We start from the raw sequence: 19,933 nt of genomic DNA, 5'->3' as shown, positions 1-19,933 counted from the left end.
TATAACATTGTAAATAGTTAGGGGTGTCTTTTGCACGAGACTATGCCTCCCCCTCATAATCAATTGTTCAACTAAAAAAAAAAAAGTTACTTATATTAATCATGTAAGATCTACCAGGTCGATCTAGTATTAAATAAAATTAAAAAAATATGAGCCATTTGTGCAAAAGTGGTGTCTGCATTTCCTCTAGTTCAGGGATATTCACAACTTTAGGCCATGTTCTATAAAGTTTAAGTATGAAATAACAGTTATTTTATTGTAAAACTAATAAGTCATTAGTATATCCAACTATTTACAATTATTTGAGGTTAGTGCTCTCAGTAATTTATAAAATAATAAACTAAATTTTTAGTCAGCATTTTTAATAATGAATTTTAGCTCAAGCATTCAACATAAAAATACGTAAATACAAAGACTATAAATCCGAATAAAATGTTAATCATAGCTTTTCAACCAATATTCAATAAGGAAAAATTTTTAAATTTATTTGGGGTGCTACTGAGAAAGAGGGAGGGAAACAGTGAATGATCCGCTAATATCGTTTCATTCACTTTTTTGTGCAGAAAAATGCAAAAATAATGAATGAACTAGCTTTCTGTTCATTAAGAATCGAAAAAGTGACTCAAGATCCTCACGGCTAAGTATTGAGGTTAGCCTGAATTTTGAATGATGACTGCCATTCTGACTGAGCCTATAGTGGTCTATTAGATTGGATTACAGTTCATCCTCAGCGATCAACGTATTCATTATTACGCCATTCTTACTTAATTAATTCTTGGCATTTTACACATTGATAAACATACTTTATATTCATATATACCTTATCATTCATATCTGTACGCAGATGAATATTTCCCTTTAACGATTAAGCTAGTCGTTATCGTTGATTTATATTTTACAGTTGAGTTTCTTTTGGAAACTTTGCGATTTTATATATTGAATATGTTGAGCTTTTAAGAGCTATTCTCGGGAATGTGTTATTTTATTATTTTGTGATTAAACGTGTGTTAAGTTGACATGACCTATTCTCATTCTTGTAACTACATTTACTTGCCCACTTTTGTATTCTTCTTGGACATTTCTCAGCTTATTAGTCAGTGGAACTTCAGCTAACATGAAATACCAACTTTTCCGGACTTTTTTCATTAAAAAGCCTTTATATCTTTCGGTTCCTAAATTTGGAGTGATGGAATATTCATAGTAGCTGATTCCTTAGCCGCTTTATCCGCTGCCTCATTTCCAGGTTCTTCTGAGTGTACTGGAGTCCAGAAAAAGCTTTTAATTTTCTTAAGTTTTAACATTTCTCTATATAATTGTGGATTTTGGCTATGTACTGTCTCGAGATTTAGTCGAGATGCCAGGATAATCGCTGAAGGCAATTATCCAAAATTAATTACTTAATTTATATTAAGTCCTACAAATCTAATATTATAATTGGATTCTCTTCCAAAGGCTTTTTTTGTGTTTACCAATTTAGCAATTAAATACCTTTATATTTATAAAATATTGTTACCATTAATTATACAATATAATAAGCGGTGGTACTGTGTAATATAATAGTAAATAAACTACATAAAGGAACTAAGTATTTATTTACAATGATGTTATTAAAATTATTGAAATGATTCAGATAATTGGTTTGCCATAAAATATTGAATTACATTATTACTTATTTTTTAATATACTTATAGCTGCTGATTCGAATTATTCATGCCGTGGGATTTAGTTCCGAAGCTATCGTCGTATCCCCTCGTAGCCCTTCTTACGACATCGTCTGGTCAAAGAGCATCTTGCCCTCTCTTCGGTGTCCTTACATCTGCTGACTCTCCTGCTTCTGCTTCAATGCCTCTTTTTCCTGAAGAAATGCTGCGCCCAAGAAAAATATGTTACAAGGTGGTGGTACACATAGAAAAGTGTTTGGTGCATGTGTTGTTTATAATTGACCTGACTATCGATAAAGCCAGCAGGCAATACCTGTTTTTAATAGATTTGTTCAGGAAGGATCCTTTCACCTGTCCATTAACCACCTGCGAAGTGCCTTTGTTGACAGGCACATACCCGGCACAGGTATGACAACACATATGCAAATGGCAAAGACCCCTATAATATTAATAATTGCCAATACCTCGATACATATCACTATTATGGGTCCGTTTTTCCTAAAGTTCGATTAACTCTGAGGGGTACACATTGAGTCTGAACAAAGCATTATTTTAAATTATCTACTGTTCATCGATAAATAAAGTGCTGTGAAATTGCCATTTATTCAGTTGTATATATAGTTGAATATGAACGAAAAATTGTATTTTTTGGGTGTCGCGTTTTTTTATTATTGCAACACCAACACTTTATTTCTTTTAGGACCGTCATTCTAAATAATTAAAGGATCATATAATAATAAAAAAAATAATGATTTATGATTTTTTTTATCTTCTTGAGGAATTGAAGGTGATTTGAACCGGGGTCCTTACGTTTCAAAGTTAAATCAATTTTGCAAGGCTGGTATTTCCAAGGGGGGTGATCTATAGATGGGATCAGCTTGGTCTATAAGTATCTCTCTTAGTCTTACACCTAATGGAGCGTTCCATATTGGATTCATTTTGTATTTTCTCATGCAGGGAGGGTGAAATATGATTTGCCGTATTTCCGAAAATACTAAAATGACGTGTTCCCATGATACAATCAGACGTCTGCTGTAAATTAAAATATAAATAAATTTCCGGATATTACGGCATAGTACCGCATCAATAATATAGTACAAGAGCCGGGAAGAAAAAAAAGTCAGTTATCTCACCCCAATTTTTGATTAATTTAAAGAAAACTATGTATAATTACTAGTCAAAACTGAGGAGTCTGCCAAGTATAGGTAGGAGGAATAAAAAATGGCGGCTGTTTCAAAGCCTTAAAAAAACATTAACTTTTCATTCGGAACTCTATATCTTAAAAACTACCAACAACACAAGAAAATCTAAAAGAACATTATTTAAAGAAGAGTAAATTTGCTGAAATATGAGCCCTAATAGAGTTATTTACGTCCAACAATTCTCGAGATATGGCTTTTTAAAAAGCAACATTTCTTAAAAATCTACTGAAAGATTAGTAGTTAGTTAATTTATTTTGAGAAATCTATATCTCAGGAACAATGTGACGTACAAATATCTATTAGCAACCATATTAAAGCTAGTTTAATGGACTATAAAGTAGTTTATGACCTTTACCTTCGCAGGGATAGTAGTTTTCATGATGTTTGCTAAAATAAATTGATTTATAGTTGTTCGGGCAATAAGTTTGATTTATGATAAACTTTATTTCAAAAACCATAAGACGTACAGATGTCTGTCAGCACTCAAATTAAAGGTAATTAAATTTACTATAAAATAGTTAATAATGTTTATGTAGGAGTAGTACTTTTTATGATATTCACATATGAATATAAATTTGGCAAATGAAAATTGGTTCGAACAACTATAAATCAATTTATTTTAGCAAATTTCATGAAAACTATTACTCCTACGAAAATAAACGTCATAAACTACTTTATAGCTCATTAAACTAGCTTTAATTTGAGTGCTAATAGACATCTGTACGTCACATAGTTCATGAGATATAGATTTCTACAAATAACTTAACTTACTAATGTTTCAGTAAATTTTTATGAAATATTTCTTCTTAAAAGCTATATTTTGAGAACTATTGAACGTTTATATTTTAGAACATGTACTCTACTTTAAATGATGTTCTCTTAGATTTTCTAATGTTGTTGGTACTTGTAAAGACATAGAGCTCGGAATAAAAAATTAATTATTTTTAACCTCTTATGAAGCAGACATGTATAACCTAACGTGTCTGAAAGAGCAAGTGTTTATAATAAGGTCTATACCAACGACCACTTCTGAATATCCAAAAACTTTTAGAAGTATGGGCAGTACAGATTTTAGAATGGGAAAACCACACATTATGCGCATGATTCTGACAGTTTTTGACAGTCAAAAGTAGCCCTTATAACAAACCTAAATTTAGAAATTAATTACCGGATAGTATAATCTTTGGTTACGTGTCATAGCAACTACTAAACAGATGATGTTCTTCTTTTGTATCATCTTTTTTGGTAGTTAAACAAATTTAACGTTTCAAAATTTAGTTTTATCGATTGTTACATTCACAATTACAAAACTCCTTAGAACCAAATGTGGTAATTTGTGAACCTGAGAATTTAAAAAAAGGGAATTTTAAAAAAAGGTATTCCCATTAATATGATGTGGATTGTAGCTATCGAATAAAAGGTTAAATGATTTAGGTATGTTTGTCAAATTTGTTCTAATCGTTAATTATAATCATTCTTCATAGATCCATGGTATCTTTGATCATCTAAGTGACATACTAACTGTATTCTTAAAAATTTCATCCCTACTCTATTAGCTACTTAAGTTGAAACATTATTGGTATTCATAATGTGTTAAATGTAAAAAGATTTAACATGCTAAATGTTAAAAGTATAAGAGTGTGAGCAGCCTAATATACCATGTTATATGTTAAAGGTATAGGAACTCCTAGGGGTTTTCCTTAGCAACTTGTTTTGTAACCTTGTAATCTTAACGATTTAATAAAATCTCCAACAGCTTCGTCACTTCATCCTTCTTCTATCTCGTTTGTTCCTTGTTTCCTCACTTAGATTATTTTCATTACTTGATTATTATTTCATCCATTACTTTGTTAGAGCTTAAAAACGTCCAAAACAACACAAACCAAACACGCACTATGAGCAACTAACCTAGCAACACGACAAGAGACATAATGGTGGATAAATCAGCTGGCCCGTTGCATGACTGCATTCTCCATTTAGCAGACTTACTGTCAGACTCCCGACCATGTTAAATGTCATATCGTTTTAAACATATAGTTAAACTATGTATTATGAATACCCCTATTTAGGTTTAAAATCATATTTCTATTTACTACTCCATTATCTATCTAAATTGTTTATTTTTCTTTGTTATTAGAAATCATTTTTGAAATTCACCATTTATCTTTGATTTCTTTATTTTTGGAAATTAACTACAGATATACAACAATTTTAAGTACTGATATTGCTACTTCTTATGAGGTTGCCTAAGGCCTGTTTGCATGCGATATATTATTATCTGTCGAGCAAGTATTATCATAACAGTGAGGAAGTAGGACAGGATGACGCTGATAGTGAACCTAACTTCCCTAACAGTTCAACTTGGTGAATGAATGATTAATAACTGATGGTTAAATATAGCACATTTAAGTATATGTATATAATATGACATTTTTAGAAAAGTAGTAGACAGGAAATATATAAGTACAACTGTCAAGGCGTCTACATATGCCGATAATCTGTTTTAACATATACCTTATAGTACAGTCCTGATAGCAAATGTTATAGTTTTCATGATGATAGTATCTCCAACAGCTTTCATTATGACTGTCACTAACACCATTACTTTGGAATCTAAGATTAAGTAAGGCAAACACTTCTTCATTTCTAGAGATTTGCCATTGTTAAGATTTACTTTATAAAATTCAACCGTTTTCATCTCATTACATCAACATAAATAAATTATATGCTCACAGTTTCCTGTATTATTTTATACCTTCAAACCGTAAACCTTCTAAATGTTTGTCTAATTAGTGCTGGCAGCAACATTTAAAAAAATTTGCCCAAAAAACATTCCTGGAACCTGGAAGATTTTCGTCCTATGAAATGCAATTACACTCAGTGTCAAAATGTTAGAAACACTTCAAAAATCGTTATCCCTACCCTCCTATCTTTTCAAATTACCCGTAAAACTGCATTAAAATAATCTATCACAAGATTATTTTAACAACCTCAAGTTAATCAGTAGCTTGTTTGTATTTCGATTCTCAAGCCAAAATTATATACATTTATTTTTATTTTTCAAATTAAAGTTAGGGCCCGTTAAAATGTTCAACACGTACCCTGGTAGTAATAAATAAAACTCATTTTAATACTTCGTGGCCTTTCCAACACCATTTATTAATTCAAAAATTCTGTTTGGTAATGAATCGTATAATTGTTTGATGGTCTCTCGAGGTAATTGTTGCCATGAAGCCAGAATTGCAGATTTCCAATCCTCGATTGTTCTGATCTGTCTTGACTCAGAGTACACCCTTCTTGAAAGAGTTCCCCAAACATTTTCGATTATGTTTAGGTCGGGGGAGACAGCAGGCCAGGCTAATTGGCCAAATTGTTACGAGAAAACCAGTCTTTAATAATTTTTGCTGAATGTATTGGGGCGTAATCTTACTGGAAAACTGTAGTGCCTTCAGATATGTCGTTAAAAGTCGACTTTTGTTCCTCTAACAAATGTTTATATTCAGCTGAGTTTACTGTTGATGAAAGAAATACCAATTTTCTTTTCTTTTTGTAACCAATTGATGCCCGAACCATAACTTTTCCACCTCCCATTAGACGCCGATAAAATTTGTTCTTCTTTTCTTAAGTCAAGAAAATAATACGAAAATCCATCTTGGCCATCTAAATTGAATTTTTTTTCATCAATAAAGATGACTTCCTTCCAATCCTCAGATCATGACGTCACATTACGAGAAAAGGCCATCCGGGCTGATTTGCGACGGCTACTCAAAACTTTTCATTTTTTTTTTTATGACTATTGTTTTTTACTTTTTTAATAATCTTTGAACATTCCTTAGTTTTGTTTGAACTCCAATTTCCTCAGCAATTGCTCTTGCAGTCTTGCAAGAGTTAGATGCGATTCGAAGAATATTCCGTTTCTCTCGTAATGTCAAAGCATGGGGCTCCCAGTAGAACAGTGGGTTCCATATGTCTTCCCGTGCCGAATAAACTTCACGGCCGATGAAAAACTCCGCTTGATTCGGCGAGCTATTTCCCAACAACTCATCCCGTCCTTGTGGAGTAAATAAATCAAACAGCACTCTTCTTCGGAGAAATACTTATTTTTACCCATAACTCACGTTCTTTTAAGGTCTATTTTGAAACAAAATTCAACACTGCACTGAAGTAGAAAGGTTATTTGGTATAAAAGATTTCAACTCTAGAGGATTAAGAAAATAGTAAACAACAAGAAGTGTGCCTATCATTTTGACGCATATAAAATTCAGTCAGTACTAACTGATATTGGATTTAAATAATCCTCAAGGTCTGAGAAGATTGTCCCCATTTCAATATCACAATTTAAACTTTAAAATGTGCTTTAAAAACTAATACCAATCAAAAATAAAGAAAACATGAAAAGTTAATTTTAATGGGCGTGTCTAACGTTTTGACACTGAATGTAGTTTCCATAGAACTTAATACTACATGGAATTTCTCAGGAACCGGTAGATATGTAATCTGACGATGACAGGTATCGCAACAGAAAGTAAATATCGCAATCACTGCGATCGTGGAAGCAAGTTTTTGCTGTTGTGAAAGAACTGTATTACTATCACCTTCTGTGTGGTCGTTGACAGTAACATTCGTAGCAGTGACAGCTAACTGCCACAAAGAGACTCCCTGTTAATGCAAGGAGGAGCAGCCTCATGATACCAACCCTATCTACAATTTATATCTTATAGTTTTCCTATTTGACATTCGTTACACATACAGTAACAGCTGTTGTCTGTTGTGTACAACACATGTGGTGTCGCCATAGTAATTTCAGATTATTTGGATTGCCTTGAGAGTTGTAGTAATATCAAAATGCGTGCATGTACATGCGCAACAACCAACTGCCCCAAGTAGACGCCTTGAAACTGAACTATCTTATAACTTCATAACAAGTAACCTTATATAAATATAACTTATAGAAGGTTTTTGATGATATAAGAACATCACACGTAAATGTTGGAGTTCACAAACATAAAAATTAGGAAACAAAATCCTACTATAGGTAAATGTTCTCGGAAGCAATTAAGAGGATATGGCGAGGCTATAAAACTTTGATAGGAGAGAAGAGCAAATTGGTTTTCAACTAAACGACAAAAACAAAATATATATATACATAACAGTACAATAAATTCTATCAAATTATTTCCGAAAGTAGGCAGTTTCAAATACTTGGATGAAGGAGTAAAATGGAAGGGTAAATCTGGCAACAAGGCGGTTCTTATGATGGACCAGAGGCGTGGCAGAGAAATAGGGGAAGAGTTCGAGTATATCACTGGCTACTTTCTGTTTCAGTTTAGATTACAGCAACAGACATTCCTACTAACCGCAAAGTAAACCTAGTCTCCGTGGGCGTGGCCTTTTTGGTTTTATTTTTGCTAGAAGTTATGCCATATGAATAGGTTTATGCCAACCCCCTGTCTCAACTATCTTGATTACGTTATTAACCACAATAAATGACTAACTAACTGAGATTGACCAACAAATGACAAGCGCAAACAATTCTGTCTGTCAATAATACTGAAACTCTCAGGAAATTTCTAAAAGTTTTAAGCTACGTGTATAGAATATGATAAAGCCAAGCAATGCTGTGATATACGGCTGCAATACCTGGGCTCTAACCGGCACACTAAGAGGCGGAATCAAGAGGTTAGAAAAGGAAGTTCTGCGTACAATAACCGGAACGATCTGCAGTTAGAGCCTTAACACATAGAAGAGAAGAACTAACAGAGAACTTCCCGCAGAGAATGGTCAGTCAATATCTTTAGACATGAGGACAAGGAGGTTAAGATAGGCGAGGCATGTGGCGTGAAGCAATCTATCTGGACCTCTCTTCACAACAATGAATGACACTATTGTTGAGGGCACTGTCCATAGCAGTTTTCTCTTTTTTGTTTCAAAAATGACAATAACATCAGAAACAACGCTACTGTCGACATCTGCTCGCTTGCCTCGCTCAAAAAATGGACGCAGCTGCAATGGATCCTCAAGCTATATATATAAATGATCGGACACATAACAAACAGGGTCACTAGTGATGAAAGGTCAGACTGGCGTAAGGTATCATCAAAGCTAAGATAACCCATTACCGATACTGTTGATACGGAAATTAAAGGCCAACAGTGCTCCCAGGCTTAGCAAGTACAAACCTCAAGTATTGCCCCTAATAAGATTGAGAATAATATTTGTGGATTATTACTTCATTATGTTGATTTAATTTTTTGATCATTAATCATTGAGGTTATTAAAAAACACCGATTCATAATTTATTTGCTATAATATTGTTTGTTTTAAGTTAACATTAATGAAATGGTTTCATGGTTATATGAATTTTCCTTAATTTCAGAATCATGACGATTAAAATGAAAACACTATGAATTTTAAATTATCGCTGAACAGACTACGACTTCGTAGAGATGACCAATAAAAAATATCGAAGAAAGGTACAGAAATGAATACATTACTGCGATTCATCATATGATTTAAGGTTTATAAAATAAAACATCCACCTAATTTTCAACTTTAAATGGAAATTAATTTCATTCATATGTTAATAGAAGAGGATACTGATTATTATCGTAACAACCATGGAAATATTTCTTTTTTAGCCTTGTAGTCAGGACTGCCAGAGTTTCTTGCATTGTTCCTTGCATGGTGGATATTTTTACCTCTCCTATTTCTAAAACAGACAACGTATTCCACGCCAAAAAGCCTACAAGCACGCGTACATTAAAAGAGGAAATTCAACGCAGCATCAATGAAATTCAGTCATATTTATGCATATTGGTCATAGAAATTTTGATAAAAGAGTGCGTATTTTTATTCGTAAAGAAAAAAACTGTTTTTTATTTAGTTCAGATCTCGCATTAACTTTGAGACACTCCATAAACATCGATAAATATAACATGTGAAAAAGTTTGAATTACAACTAAAGAAGAAAAAAGAAAAAAAAAATCTACTCCCAATACTGAAAACCCATGTCCAAATAAGTAATATAGATGTCTAATATACAATTTGGAGCCAATGATTTTAGTAAAATAATTACTTAGCATATACACTTGACGAGAGGAGTATAAAGAAATTGAATTTATAATTAAAAATGAGGTGTAGTTATTAATATAAGAAAATGGTCGAGGATGCGGTCAGCAATAATAAGCAAATAAACAAAACTTATTTGTGTCGACGTTTCGACCTGAATTTCAGTTCTTCAACAGGGTCTCAAACGAAGATGACCGTACCCCCAGCCATCTTCTCATATTAATAACTACACCTCATATTTAATTATAAATTCAATTTCTTTATACGCCTTTCGTCAAGTGAATATGCTAGGCAATTATTTTACTAAAATCATTGGCTCCTAATGGTATATTAGACATCTATGTTACTTATTTGGACATTGGTTTTCAGCTTGGGAATAAATTTTTTTTTTCTTTTTTCTCCTTTAGTTGTTAATCAAACTTTTTCGCTTATCTATCGAATTGTGTGGTGTTCTCCTCATATTGGAAAAATAATATATGATTATCTAATTTAAAAGACAACTTGGATAACTGATGTATGCATGTATTATAATCAAGATACTAGAGGTCACGCCCGGATTTAAACTTTGGGCACCCTAGGGCCATCAGTTTTTGCCGACCCCTCTTTTTTCAAAATTAGTTAAATGGCCCGTAAAAATCCCAGGCCTAGAGCTGGTCGTTTAAATTGAGTATTTATTTGAAAGTAGAAATAAGCACATCTAATTAAATAAATGTATTTAAATACTTAACGAACTTTTTCTTATTTCTTTTAATAAATTGGGATTGGCTTCATCCTATTACCTTTCATGGCTTAAAACCGCGTTAGAGAAATCGATTTATTTTATTTTTTCGAATTTCTCAGATATCAAGACCCATATAATTATCAAAGACCTAGTATTTAAAAATACACTAGATTTTAATAAACCGATTTTTTCTATTATTTCGGATTTCTTCATCCTCGCTGTCTAATTATAAGAAGTGGATTTTGGAAATATAATAGATTTTTATGACATTCGTGAATCGATTTATTTTAACTTAACCCTGCTTTTCCTAAGCATGGCGGATATAGGCCAGGTGGGTCATGAAAAACGTCCCTGGTGAGGGGTAGCAGCTTCGCCAGAGTTGGATGGGCTCATGAGCTGATATCTACTGGCGAAGACTGGCGGTATGGCAGTACAACGGCTATAGAACCTCGCCCTTCAAAGACCACTGAAGGCGGAGGAGCTCAACCGTTTAGCCGTTTAGCTCAACCGAGGAGCTATTTATTCAGAAATTACGACTACACTTATAAACAAAAAACATGAATTCGTATTGCTTTTTACACATTTAAAATAATATTAATGAAGATTTCTACCTACTTATTAAAAATACTCTACAAAATTACATAATATACAAATGGCATTATAACTATTAAATATATGATTATAATATTTCCCTAAACTATTTTATATTTGTTGGATTTAGGTAGCAATGAATTACCTAAACAGGGGAAGCAAAGCGATAGAGGAAACTCCGAACAGAGAGGTAAAAGCAATTTAGAACTAAATGTTACTAGTCCTGCCTCTTGTACCATCACTTAAGGTAAATCTAACCGTTTTCATCCAAAACTATTTGATATATCTTCATAAATACATATAAATCTGCCTTTTTTCGCGCGCTTTATTAATTTATTTTACTACTTACTTACTAATCAAGTAAATTTTAGTAATTTATTACTCTAAAATTATTCAATAAAAACACTATGGCCTCTCCTCCAATGGAATTGATAACAAGCAACATCAGGCGACCACTTATTAAATGCCATACAACTGGCAACTAATTCTCAGAACTGCAACAGGCTACAACAACCGAAATGTTAAGATATTGGACTGTCAGACTTCAACGAGTAATGGGACGAAATTGCCAAAGATAAAATCTGATTGAATCAATGAATTTGAGCGATCTCTCGTTAAAATCTTGCAGACCAGTTCCGTGAGCCTCTTCCAAGGGTTCCGAAGAAAATGGGTCATTCCACGTTAACTTGACTCAGTTTTGAACCTTACAACCTCAGATTTTCTTCAATTTAGTACATGTTTGTGTAGGCATCCTAGCATTTCCTTGCTTTTGCTGAAAAGATTGCAAAAGATTTTACGCTTTTATCTAATGATAAAGTATGGATTCCATCTACCCACCTTCTTCCAAAAGGGTTCACCATTTTCCTGCTCGTACCTAAAGGATTCTATCACAAAAAAAGGTTGGGAACTACTAACTTCAACATTTATAAATTCACTGAGAATATCGATAGAGCCTTTGGGAACACTGCTCGAAGGACGGAAGCAGAGAACACAGAAGGGAAAAAGATGTCCTTTTTACCAATCGTAACCATAGTGCCTGCGGATCCAATGCATGCTGCTGACATCTAATTTTTGACATCCTCACGGTACCCTGTTATAAGGGCGCTTGTTCTTCTGTCAGGAAATGCCGTAGATAGGGACGACTTAGTTATCATGGCATACGCTATGACCCACAAAGGTTCGGTCATAACGGTCCGACATAGAAGTGTCAAGAGAATAGAAAAAAAATTGAAGGTCCAAACAAAATTGTTGAAATAGACTCAACTCTTTATTTTCAAAAATCAAACAGGAAGAATAGTGCCACAGCAATGTACCTTTGGCGTAACATTTAGACAAACGAACGAGTGTTTCATTGTTAGTAAACCACTTAAGAAGGAGACACTCTTCTGGAACAAACTTTAGTAAATATCGAAGAACGTTCTATTATTTATTTTCACTCTTGAAAGGCGAATATAAGTTGTAACTTTGTTCGTAAACCGACAGTTGCTATGACAATATTAAAGTTAATCATAATCATAATTTTGTTAATAATCATAGTGGTGTATATACTCAAAATAACAAGACTGTGTTCAGCAAAGTGGAGAAACAAGCAACACTTAGAGTGCGTCAAAGATGCACACTGGCCTTTTGAGTCCAACTGTCGGCACCGACTGTTGTTCTTTTTTTTTATTTTATTTTCTACCTGAAAAATTGTTTCTAGTATCAACGATCAGAATCTAGTGAAATCAGTAAAAGTGGAGAATGTTAGCGTGTCTATCTGGTTTCTGTCGGCCTAACGTACGCCAGTAGCATTGTTGGTTGGTCCTTTTCAAATAATGTTTGGCCAGTCCAGCATAGTAATGTACGAGATCAAAGGATTATACACACGACAACTGTTGGACTCAGAAAACCAGCTTGCTTCTTGGACGTGCCCTTGGATTCGAATCAGCTGCATATTCTTTTGTTGTAATTTTAAACAATATTAAGTAATTTAGTCCACCAACATGATGTTGAAGTTACATTTTTTGGCAATTTCTTTTATCTAAACAACAACTACATTAAACATTAAATGCTACATTAGTCACCATTTGTTGTTAGGTTATGAAGTTCAAGTTTCAGCATGGTTAATATGGAATTATCTAATAGAATCAGGAGGATGGTATATCCCTATTGTCCTTCAAAGCAAAAGTGGAGCCAAAGGTTAATACGAATGTCCGCCATTGTAATCTAAACTGAAACAAAAAGCAGCCAGTGAATGTCTCGTTCTCTACCCCATTCCTAGGCCACGCCCCTTGTCCATCATAAGGCTCACCTTTTTGGTTTCACTTTCCTACGATATTACTCCCTCCGTTATACTCCTACCTCCAAGAATAGAATTATTTATTATTGTGTTATTTATTCTCTTTGTCATCGTTTTTGAAAAGAGACGTTATATGGTGAAGACATCATTAACCATTGGTGTAATCAAGGAGAAATCGGTTGGAAATATACAATCAAAAGAGGAAATTCATTGTGTTTTCTTTCTTGAGCACGTCCTCTAACCAACTTTTCATTATTTTCTAAATATTCATTTCTAAAAGCATGGCACGGCCGTCTTGTACTATTTATTCTTCAGCTAACATGAAGATTAACAAAGCTTTTTATATTTAACATAGTGGTATATTTGGACTACGCTCTTCCACATGTTAAACAAAACTTTCCGTTTAAAAGTGCGCATGTGGATAGAAAAGAAGAAAAACATAGTGGAGCTGCATTAGTTCTGTAACGCACGTATTCCTACAGGAAAAGTTATTAGGGAAACTTCTTTATACACACGCTCATTAAGCATGTTTTGCGCGGACGAGGTTGCTAACGGAAGTATATGTTTACTGTTTTACAATTAAAAGAGTAGATCTAAGTGGCTTTATTGATATTGATAATTTTCTCTAAATTCTTTAAACTGATGTATGAGATTATATTTTTATGATATTCAGATATTTCAAAATCATCAAAAGTATTAGTTTGAGGAATGGTTCCTTTTTTTCCATAACAGCTATTTCTTTAATACCAAAGCATAAAAACACCGTAAAACTAAACACTCCTGAATAACTGAGATTTAAACCCGTGCCAACTCGCATCAGATTCACGCGAATAATGACAAATGAATATTTTATACAAGGTTGTTGTTTACTCCCAATTATACATTAGCATTCGTAGGCGAAAGAACAAGTTTTTGACAAACTCGCAACATGAGCACGCTTGATTGCCTGTATAAGATTTCCTGCGCATTCCAAATCTGAACGTTCCAACCTGAACGTGAACCTGCGCATTCCAAAACACACGCGACCGTCCGATCAAAGAGTTTAATTTTACATATTAATTGTTGAAATCTTGGATAGTGACTTATGTATCATATGGTAATTTTAAATTAAAATCTACCGTTATATAAATATCGCTTAATTAATGAACGACATCCTTTTGTCCTAATGTCGTCATAGGACAGATCTACAGAACAGTCATACCTCCGTGTAACTACAACTTCTGCAGGGAATAAATTACTTATCAGCACATCCCTACTTATCTTATGTAACTTCGTCTATAAATCGCTCGAGTTACTCTTACAAAGATCTCTATGACCGTATTATTATTTTCTTGACACTATTGAATCGCTGTATTTTTAAAGAGAACAAGTGAAGACAGGAATAACCAAAAGGTTTAATTAATGAGTTATTATATTATTTGCTTCTATATTTGAATTATAGTGTATCTAATCTATCCATTGCTGTGATTCATGATTCTTAAGTAAGCAATAAATACTTTTAAAATCTAATATTTTTGAGAACCGATGGTAATAAAAAATGTACGAATTAAGGTGTGGGGTAGAATAATTTACGGTTTATCCACTAGGCAGCGTCTTCATAATCAAACATTTTGTAAGGTAATGTGTACACTATTTGATGTGTACCTGTTATTTACATATTTTTTAGCTTTTAGTAATTAATATTAAAATATCCATTGAAAATGTGTGGTTTGATGTTGAAATGTATCTATATGTAACCATTGTGCGATCGATATCAAAAATTGCTGAGTTCACGACAAGAAAGAACTACTTAAACCCTGATCGATCCACTTTCCCACTAGCGTTAGGTTTCTTTGTTTAGTTTATTTCACATTTAGTTAGGTTTCTTTACTTAAATACCTCCTTACTTTCTAATCCCTTTCTAAAGTTTTGAATTTTGTAAAACGTTTCTGAAACTTTTGATAAATCTTAGGAACTTCAGAGATCGAATATGAGTACTGATTCAGAATATCCAGTTTGGGCCCTTCTGCCAAAAAAAGAAACGGGTGTCACAGCATTCATTAATAAATTCCCAGAGTATGATGGTAGAGGTGTAGTGATTGGAGTATTTGATTCAGGTGTTGATCCTGGTGCAGCTGGTTTACAGGTAGATATATTTGCAATATTTCTTCAGAAATAGTATCATCTTGATAAGTTTTTGTTGATTGTAAGTTTTACTTAAAAATTAGGTGACAAGTGACGGCAAAGTAAAAGTTATTGGCCGCTTTGACTGTACTGGTGCTGGTGATGTTGATACATCTACAGTTGTTCAAGCAAAGAATGGAGAAATAACTGGACTCTCAGGAAGAACATTGAAGGTAAAGTAATATATGTTTTACTTGTTATTGAAACATTTTTGTTATTATTATAAATTACTAAAATTTAAAATTGATAGAACTGAAAGTTCTTTTCATTTATAAGATAAACTGTATATTTTTAAGTTGCATATGATTTCGATAGGTTATAAGTTAGTTTGTTACATACAATCTATAAACTTGTTGATTTCCATTATCTCCTAGATACCGCCTAGTTGGAGAAACCCTTCAGGAAATTTCCATATTGGAATAAAAAATGGTTATGAATTGTATCCTAAAACACTGCTGGATCGAATCGTCAAGGAGAGGAAGGATAAGAAATGGGATCCTAGTTTCAAAAATGCTTTGGCGGATGCTAATAGAAGACTTTTTGAACTGACCAAGGTTACTATTTTCTTTATTGATAAGTTAAATATAAAGTAGTTATTGGTATTTTGGTAGTAGTTTCTAACTAATCATTTTTCTTAAAAAAGTGAATATAATTATGTATTTCAGAATTCAGATGGTAGTAAGTCGCCTACTAATAGAGCTGAAAAATTAAGCAAGGAAGATGTTGACTGCCAAGTAGAATGTTTAAACCAATTCGAAAAGAAGTATAGTGATGTCGGCCCTGTATATGATTGTATTGTGTTTCATGATGGTGAATCATGGAGGTATTTTAAATAACTTATTTCATGTCAAATACATTATAATTTCTGTTAAGTGTTAAATTTTTGGTTTAGGTTTTATAGTTTATCATTTGTTTATTACATCAAAAATTAGTAACAATCTCCTCTGTCATCTTTGAGTCTCTTTTATAATTTTTTTTCTCTTTAATAAATAGTAATATAAGTAACTGTTACTTCATCAAACTATTGGCCTTTGATACGTCAATGGTGGTATCTTCTCTTATCAAACTTATCACAACTTCTGAATTAAACAATGTATTGTACCAAGTGGATTTCGTATTTTTCATATTGCACTACTATTTCTAAAGTTTTATAATTTAAATTTCAAAAATTAGTTTACCAAACATTGCATACTTGTCTCACTCCTACTGAAGTGAGGGAAATTGTTTTAACTTTAGAAATACTAGTATGATACGTGTAAAGTACTTTTTTATTTGGTTTATTGTCGTTTTCATTTTAAATTTTATCTATTTAAGCTTATTTGTTTTTCTCAGAAATTTTTTACTCCCTTGCAATTAAACTTCTTTTTTTTGTTTATTTAATGATAAGATCTTAAAATCTTAAAAAATGTCTCACTGCAAGTTACTGATTTTTTTTTTTACTTTCTGCTGTTTCAGTTTTCATTTTTTTTAATTTCTAACTCATAATGTTATGTTAGTAACTTGGTATGTCTTCATATTATAAAAACTCTCTTGAACTTTTGTTAACTTATTCTCATGAAATCTTTTTAGAGTGTCAAGATTTTAAGATTTAGTACTACCATTCTTTTAATTGGAGGGTGTTTGCAAAATCTTGGTTTCACTCTAGCTTAGTTAAAAATATACTGAACTATCAACCAGAGTTAGTTCTCTGTCTTTCACATTGACTCAAGCCTGTATAAATACCTGTAACATGGGTCAAAGGAAACGTTTTCTAATGAATAGTATTTTACTATTTTGAGCACTACCTGATAGCAAATTGAGCCATCTTATCCTTTTCATAATTTTAGATATATAACAGCTTCCTATTCAATGATACAGAAATTGAGCCTAATTTATATGTAACTAAATTAAACATTTGATTGAAACATACCATTTCTAAGAGAAACATTTTAGGTTCCATCAAAGTGTGCTCATTGTACACAATATTTTTAAATATATAAGATATTTTAAAATTATATTGGATTAAATATATTTTTATCTTTTAGTGCATGCCTCGATATCAGTGAGCAGGGTGATCTCGAGAAGTGCCATCTTTTAAAAGATTATTCCACAAGTTACCAGTATCGGTCTTTATCGGATGATGATCTATTGAATTATTCTGTGAATATTTATGAAGAAGGAAACTTATTAGAAATTACATCAGTTTCCTGTTAGTAATAGGAACAAACATTTTGTAGATTTTTTTTTTATTATTTTAAATATCTATAAAATTTTATCTTTCACTAAGTATAACATTTTCCTCCTTTCAGCTGGCCATGGGACTCATGTTGCTTCTATAGCAGCTGCTCACTTTCCTGATGAACCTGAAAAAAATGGTATTGCTCCGGGAGCACAAATTATATCATTTTCTATTGGTAAGATTTTTTTTTTTAATTATTTAAAGGAAACTTTTTTTATTTAATTTTATATTTTATAAATTGTATTTGTTTAGGGGACATTAGGTTAGACACAATGGAAACGGGAACTGCTATTGTTCGAGCAATGATAAGAGTAATGGAATCAAGATCATCCAGTACTCCTGTTGATGTAATCAATATGAGCTATGGTGAACATCCTCATTGGGCTTGTTCTGGGTACTAATTCTTTCCGTTTTTAGATACTAAGTATATTTTATTAGCAGTTTTGCATTTTATTTTTTTATTTATTTTTTTTTTTTTATATTATTAGTAATATAACCATTCTATTCTGGTTACCATAGCAACCATATTACCCCACCTGAACCCTGCTTCATCATGAAAGCTAATAGTATTAGTTCATGAATTCAAGTATACATACTACAAAACACTAACTTTTATTTATTTACTTTTTTTTTTTTATTATGCGGATGACAATGGTATTATAGGAGTTAAAAAGTATAAAAGTTCTATTTAGTGATATTGTTTCTTGTAGAAACTACAAGACATATTGTGTTCATCATTGATATATTCATAATTTCCCTTTTATCTTATCAATGTTTATTAGGGGCCATTACATTTTATTATATTTAATAAGGCTTGTAAAAAGTGATTGATAAATTAAAAATTGTGAGTTCTTAATTAAAATAAAATTCAATATTCTTATTGAGCTTAATTTGTTTTTCAACTATAATGGACATTACAAAATAAGGTGGTTGGGGAATAGTTTTTGCCATGTTGCAGCACATAGTCCTAACAAAAAAATGCCCGATTTAAATCAGTGGCAATGTCAATTATCCGTTCTTTTCTGCTGTGTTGCATGGATAGGACATCAAAGTAAAATATTGATAATTTTTTATCATATTTAAAAATTTGAAATAATAAATATATTGTTTTCTATTCTTTGTTTCGATTCTAATATTCAAAGTTAAAACCATCTCCTTCTATTGATAACATATTTAGTATATTAATAGGCATTGTTAGGTTAGTTTTTTTTTCTTAAAAATTATTATAGTTCGTTAGTATATCATTTATTTATATATATCCGTCATGTGTGCTATTTAGTGTGCTAAAATCCGTCATGTGTGCTACTTGGTTTATTGGAAATATTACAGTTTATATTATTACTCAACATTTTGGGAATCTTTAATTTATTAATTAATGTTTAGACATTTATTGATATTATTTTATTTAAGAATAGTATGGGCATTCAACTGTTAAAAAATATATATAATATAAGTTATATCAACCATGTAAGGCCCACCAGGCCGATCTGGTATAAAAATAAAAAAATGGGCATTAAAATAATTGACATAAGTAATTTTCTTAAATAATATTATTTTTTGTGACATACTGTTAAATGAGAAATTAAGAATTCCTAACCTTACATCAGTGAATAGTGAATTAGGTTGTGGAGCGAGAGTTGGGAATGCCACAATTTTTCACACGCTTTATTTCATGATGTCAATTATAATATTGTTTAATATGACTGAAAATTAACCTGAACTAATCCAAACAAAATCAGCTATGTAAATTCTCATTTCGTTCCTCTTCTCCATTTATTTCTCCTTTTTGGTGAGATTCCCCTGAAGTTTTGTAATATTACAATAAATCAAATTAATAGATTTTTTAAAAACTTTGTTATCACGATTATTTTTTTTTTTTAAATTATTAGAGCTTCAGTTAAAATAAAGACTTATGATTAAATTTTTTTTTTTCATTAGCGCGATAGACCGTGGTGGTACTTAAGAAATACGTCGCGCGTTTCCTGACATGGTTTTCATAGGGTGGCTCCGTCACTCCCACACCTATTTTTG

The 19,933-nt window shown here is 32.1% G+C and overlaps 1 protein-coding gene across 3 annotated transcripts in view; it reads left to right on the top strand.

The window, feature by feature from the left end:
* The first annotated feature begins 4,151 nt into the window (after nt 1–4,151).
* The window catches only part of TppII (Tripeptidyl-peptidase II), a 32,550-nt gene continuing 16,768 nt past the window's right edge, over nt 4,152–19,933 (top strand). Inside the window, exons 1-10 of one of the 3 annotated variants that reach the window (XM_014427561.3) lie at nt 4,152–4,297; nt 9,240–9,336; nt 11,374–11,490; nt 15,473–15,646; nt 15,729–15,857; nt 16,059–16,238; nt 16,350–16,507; nt 17,709–17,872; nt 17,973–18,077; nt 18,155–18,296. In XM_014427561.3, the coding sequence (XP_014283047.1) occupies nt 11,455–11,490; nt 15,473–15,646; nt 15,729–15,857; nt 16,059–16,238; nt 16,350–16,507; nt 17,709–17,872; nt 17,973–18,077; nt 18,155–18,296 (1,088 nt within the window). In that variant the 5' untranslated portion in view covers nt 4,152–4,297; nt 9,240–9,336; nt 11,374–11,454. The other 2 variants (XM_014427562.3, XM_014427560.3) reach the window with 2 other exon arrangements.

The sequence above is a fragment of the Halyomorpha halys genome, unplaced genomic scaffold (genome assembly GCF_000696795.3).
Source record: "Halyomorpha halys isolate HHAL.00 unplaced genomic scaffold, Hhal_1.1 Scaffold655.1, whole genome shotgun sequence".
NCBI lineage: Eukaryota > Metazoa > Arthropoda > Insecta > Hemiptera > Pentatomidae > Halyomorpha > Halyomorpha halys.
Note: the sequence above shows the minus strand (reverse complement) of the source record. Positions and strands in the feature narration are given on the sequence as shown.